The sequence below is a fragment of the Scatophagus argus genome, chromosome 2 (genome assembly GCF_020382885.2).
Source record: "Scatophagus argus isolate fScaArg1 chromosome 2, fScaArg1.pri, whole genome shotgun sequence".
NCBI classification, from domain to species: domain Eukaryota; kingdom Metazoa; phylum Chordata; class Actinopteri; family Scatophagidae; genus Scatophagus; species Scatophagus argus.
The window spans coordinates 13980876-13986431 of NC_058494.1; the positions used below are offsets into that span (position 1 = coordinate 13980876).

At 41.7% G+C, this 5556-nt stretch overlaps 1 protein-coding gene across 1 annotated transcript; it reads left to right on the top strand.

Moving 5' to 3' along the window:
- Positions 1 to 972: 972 nt before the first annotated feature.
- s1pr5b (sphingosine-1-phosphate receptor 5b) lies at positions 973 to 5237 on the top strand. Its single transcript, XM_046411577.1, has 2 exons — positions 973 to 1090; positions 2422 to 5237. The coding sequence occupies exon 2, from the start codon at positions 2678 to 2680 to the stop codon at positions 3905 to 3907; it is 1230 nt and encodes a 409-aa protein (XP_046267533.1). The 5' UTR covers positions 973 to 1090; positions 2422 to 2677; the 3' UTR covers positions 3908 to 5237.
- Positions 5238 to 5556: the final 319 nt, after the last annotated feature.

Consider the following 5556-nt stretch of genomic DNA (forward strand, 5'->3'; position numbering starts at 1 on the left):
TGAAGCATGTCAAAGCATGCTACAATCTCACCGACAGGCTCTGGGAATTTGGATGCCATCCATACTACATAAACCATGTGAATCACTTTGTTTCCCTGGCCGCATAAGTAGGGGTTTTGGAACAGATAATCGTGGGAATAATAAATCTAAATTTTTTGAGAGACACAAAAGCTTAGTGTCAATGTTTCGGCTGGCTCAGAGAGTTTAGGGAAATGTCACTGAGATGCGTCGTTTCTAAACTGGTTCCTCCAATAAAATGGCAGAAAAAACTGGGAGGGTGTTTTTTGCGCTTTTACTTCTTGGGAAAGTTGGAAAGTGGTGTTTATTTAGAACATACCTGAACATTGACAGTTCCTCATAATTTACAACTTTATATGTTGTTCTCAGCGAACTTGCTATTGTTGACAACCTTCAGCCAGCCTGCAAAGGTTTCACATCTCTTGCTAACACACCATATTGCAAGTAGATGTTACACGCATCTTAATTTTGAAAAAAAAAAAAAAATCAAGAAGGGAGTTGGTGCAAGCAACGCAAAGCCGTCATCATGCTATCATCGTACACAGAGGAGAGGAGTCTTCATGTTGCTGTCGTCGAGGTTCCGTTTTTATCACTGATCAGTGTTAGCATGTCTATCAGTGACATAATGTAAACTTTAAAATGTGAGAAAGTCTCACAGCTACAACTCTTGTGGTCATGTAATCTGAGCTACTGATAACACTGACGGGCCTCAATTAGATCCCAATGTAATAATTACTGCAGCTCCTCCTCATCTGTCAGTGATTAAGAACAGATTGTGAGAACTTCTCCTTTGCAGCCAAGAGAATGCACAGAGTGTTAATGTATATGAGAGGGAGAGGGAGGAAAAGAGAGAGAATGTGTGTGTGTGTGTGTGTGTGTGTGTGTGTGTGGGGTGGGGGAGTAGTTTGAGGTAAGACCAACCCCCTTTACTGCTGCTGCATGTTTTAACTAACTCTTCCTTCACTCCCTTTGCCTTGTCAGTTTGAGTGTGAGTCACTTGGCGCTCTTGCTCAGATTCTCGTCACTGAAAAGCAGATGAAGTTCAGGATAAGTACAGTGCAACAATTTCAAGGTAAGTATTGTTCACGTGTCTGATGAAATATGTGATAGATGATGTTGTTATTGGCAGATTTGTTGTATTGTATGTCTGTTGCAGTGGTCATACAGAGCAGAATTAGAAAAAACTTTGTCCCTGTTGAGTTGTATTAAGGTTGTTTGTGATGTACTCTGTAATGTACTGTAATGCGGTTTTATGCCACTATTGACGCCTGAGTAGAACAGTTGCTGAAACCTATGGAGTAATTTTATCGGTGAATGGACTATAAGGAACTTATAGTGTTCACTTATAGTGTAGAAGTCACAACAATCAGAATCAGAATCAGAAATTCCTTTATTTATCCCTGAAGGGAAATTCTTTTGTTTGTTTTTAAATGTTTCTATTGAACTGACACTAAACATACCAGCATTCATTCATGATTTCCATTCACATTTTTATCTGTGCCATATGTTCAGTCCGTAACTATTGAGGAACCTGACACACAGCTGTTCGTGCCAGCATGGAGGAGTTACATTCATCTCCTAAATTCCTGGCAATAGTTTGGGTTAAAGTCTCCAGACCATTTGGTAAATGTTAACATATGACTCAAGAAGCAAAAGAAACATTCCTTCATGCGAAAGAGATGCAGAGAAATGTAACCCTATTCACCCCTGATTGTGCTCAACATTAAGAGCATTAGTTAAAATAGTTGAACCACAACCTTCAACATATCTTTGAATATAATTGGCAAAAGCCATAAACTTCAGACAAGCTGTTGAGTGTATTTGTACATGTGGTGGACTTCAGAAACACTTCATCCATGCAGTGAAAAGCAGCTGGGCATGTGAATTAAATTAAGTGCACATGTTGTGATGGTTCTTGTCTAACAACCTTCTGATGACTGGCATACACTTTGAACACAATTGGAAAGACAAAATTTCTGTTTGACATTAAATTGATTCCCGTGTCGTTTAGTGTCACACTGTGCAGTAATTGTTCACTGTCACGTCAGAGCTCAGGACTGCAGTTTTAAGTTTCATATCAACATAATTTACACTGAAATGTCATAGGAAAGTATGCATTCAGCGTATCTACCAATAAAATGCTTTATGGTATATGTCATTTTGAGACATTTTCAGTTTTAGTAGTCTGACCACCAGCCTACGCTCTGCTTTTTGGTGGAATTTTGTGAGCCTTTTTGCTATTCATGACTCCTTGCATTTTATGTGGCTTAAACAGTCTAACATAACTGAGTTCTAAACAGTTTCAAAATGCATGCAATGTTCACTGACTTACTTACATTAAAGAATGTGATGTTTTCAAGTGGTTGTGCATCCTTTCATTCCATTTTTCATTTCTTTCTGCAGTGTCTGGATCCTCTGACCAGGACAAAAAGAGCTCGAGAGCACCGTCCTCTGGCCAAAAAGAAGACATCCAAGGATTCTGGTGGATTACTGTGTCAACTTCATGTAATCCTTCCCTTTATTCAAGGAGCGCAGACATTTCTTTGTGTACCTTTTCTGTGAACTCTTCACAGCACCTACCGCCAAAAGCATGTCAACAAAAATGACTTTATAGCCACTGACTGCACTGCATTCAGAATAAATAAAAGCGACATAAAGCATGGAGGCTTCAAGTGCTGCTCATGCAGGGACTTCCCCCTCTACACCCATATTCCCCATCTCCCCTACTCCCTCCTATCACAGCTACTTGCAGTTCTTCTGGGAGTACCAAGACAATTCTGTCCTTGTGGAGCATTACAACTACACCGACAAGCTGCAGAAAGACCGCTACCGTGAAGGGCTCAAACCTGAGGGCATAGCATTCCTGGTGGTGTGTCTCCTCATTGTCCTGGAGAACGCTGTGGTTCTCATTGCCATTTGGAGGAACAAGAAGTTCCACCTGCCCATGTATTACCTGCTGGGAAACTTAACTCTGTCTGATCTGCTGGCCGGGATTACGTACATGGCCAACATCATCATGTCTGGACCTAATACTCTAAAACTGACACCATTGTTGTGGTTCATCAGGGAGGGAGGAGTCTTCATCACTCTGGCTGCCTCCGTAATTAGTCTGCTAGCCATTGCAATTGAACGCCATGTTACTATGGTGACTATGAGGCCATACCATGGAGCAAAGCGGGGACGAATGCTGGCACTGATTGGTGCAAGTTGGGCCCTGGCAGGGTTTTTAGGAGTGCTCCCAATTTTGGGATGGAACTGCATCCATAGACTGGACCAGTGTTCAATTGTGCTCCCTCTTTATGCAAAGAGCTACATCCTCTTCTGTGTTTCTGTGTTCAGTGCAGTGCTCCTGGCCATTGTGGTCCTTTATGTAAGAGTTTTCCGCATTGTCCGCTCCAACACACAGCGTCAGAGGCTGGGTCTTTCGGGCAGCATGAGGAAGGGCTTAGCAAGGAAGTCACAGAAGTACATTGCCCTCCTCAAGACAGTCACCATTGTGCTAGGCGTCTTCATTGCCTGTTGGCTGCCCCTCTTCCTCCTCCTGCTCTTGGATTTTTTCTGCCCCACCCGCAGTTGTCGCCTGCTCTACAAGGCTGATTACTTCCTGGGAGTAGCCATGGTCAACTCGCTCCTCAACCCCATCATCTACACTCTGACCAGTAAGGACATGAGGAGAGCTATTCTGAGGCTGCTATGTCGGCCATGTCTGATGACCAGAGACGGCAAGGTGAAGAAGATTGGGATGCCATTCCTGGAGTGCAGTTTCAGTAAAACTGAGGTGGCGTCCCAGAAGCTAGAGGGTGGACTGGAGACGACCATTTCCTCTGGGAACGTTATCACCACTCCATCTCCTATCAAGGCCCTTTACCCCAAACTCTTCAAGTCATAAGGACTGACTGAGTTCATAAGTGTGTGAATGTGTTTCCACTGAGAGGACATGTAGCACATCTACAGCAAAGAAGAAGTTGTGGTGTTCTCACCTTTACCTGTAAGACGTGGTGCGATTACTACAATATAACCACATGAAAGAACTGTATGTGAGGATGCCACTCAAATGTGAAAAAGCAAACAGCCTTTTTTGTGAGTACATCCTAGTGATGAGTCTCCTTAACTAATTTGCACTGAAATGTCACAATGAATGGAAAGAGCAGCCTTTGATTCAATTTTCTGCATGTTTTCAAGTCTACAGTGAGACTTCTGTAGACACAAAGATTATTGAGACTGAAAAAATGAAACATTGTCTCCCAGATTTGCTGGGTTAATGTTGAACATTGCCGTTGCAGTTTGTTACTGAAGTGCCTTAAACACAGCACCAACACTTCTACTATGTGCAGTGCTCAACTTGTGCATCTGCAGATGCCTGGATTTCGCTGGTTCGAAAGCCCCATGGTGTGCTAGATTACTTCAGCACAGAGAATTGCTACACCTACCTGTGTACGTGAGGCAGGGAGTGTTGCAGGGAGACATAAAGATAACAGGAAAGAGAGAGGTCTTATTTACTTTTACTGCTCTTACAAACACAGCTCAGTGGAGAATGCTGTGGTTTATTTGTGGGTGGGAGACACAACACTGAAATCCCCCACCGTTTTGAAATGACAAATGGTTTACCTATCTGACGCCAAGCGAAAATTTTTGAGGTTGGAGTCTGATATTTTTAAATGTCAGTCTGACATCTGCAGGAAAACTGCTACAGGAACCAAAAAATGACATGACATGCTGATAGTTTACCTCAGAAATCAAATCAGCTGCAACTACATCACTTGTAAGTAAAGCCCAATAAATTATTACTTCAAAGATTTATATTTCAACTTGTAAATAGAGCTGGAGATATAATCAATTCATCATCCAGCTGCATCAGGACTTTAAGGACAGGAATATGCCTGCACTTGTAAACTCAATCATGCAGAAACAAGCCAGTTATTCCACTTCTTTCCTTCACTATGCATTGTCTTGACGGAATATTTCCAGTTATAGTTTAAGGTACTGAATTTTTCTAATCGTGAAATGTGTTTGACATCAATCTTTTTACGCAGATATCTTTCACCACAGTCTTTTGGACCTTAACTGAGGCATTGTGCTTTTTTTCCATTGATATTCATGTAGTGACCATTTTTGTATTTCTGAAAACTTTTCATATCAGTTGTATTGTAAATTATATCTATTTTGTATCACGCAAACTTTTCATTTTCATAAAAGAAAAAAATGTTTTCTTAAATGATGATTTATTTTCTTTGTGTGTTCACTGTAACACTACATGCATATGCAATAAGTGTGTGTGTGTGTGTGTGTAGCTGAGGCTGTGTGAGTGTGAGTTTTAAAGAAGCACCACAGGAAGTCAGCACCCTCATCTCACATCTGGTAATGCCATTGGCCTAAATACAAGCTCTGCATGGCTCAGGACGGCTCCAGCACCACACAATGCACCTTTTATTTAAATGTTGAACACTCCATTTTTCTCTTTCCTTATTCTGTCAACCTGTGGGTACATTTGGCCATTAAACATGACCTGCTGTCCACGCTTGTCATGGCCGAAACGGA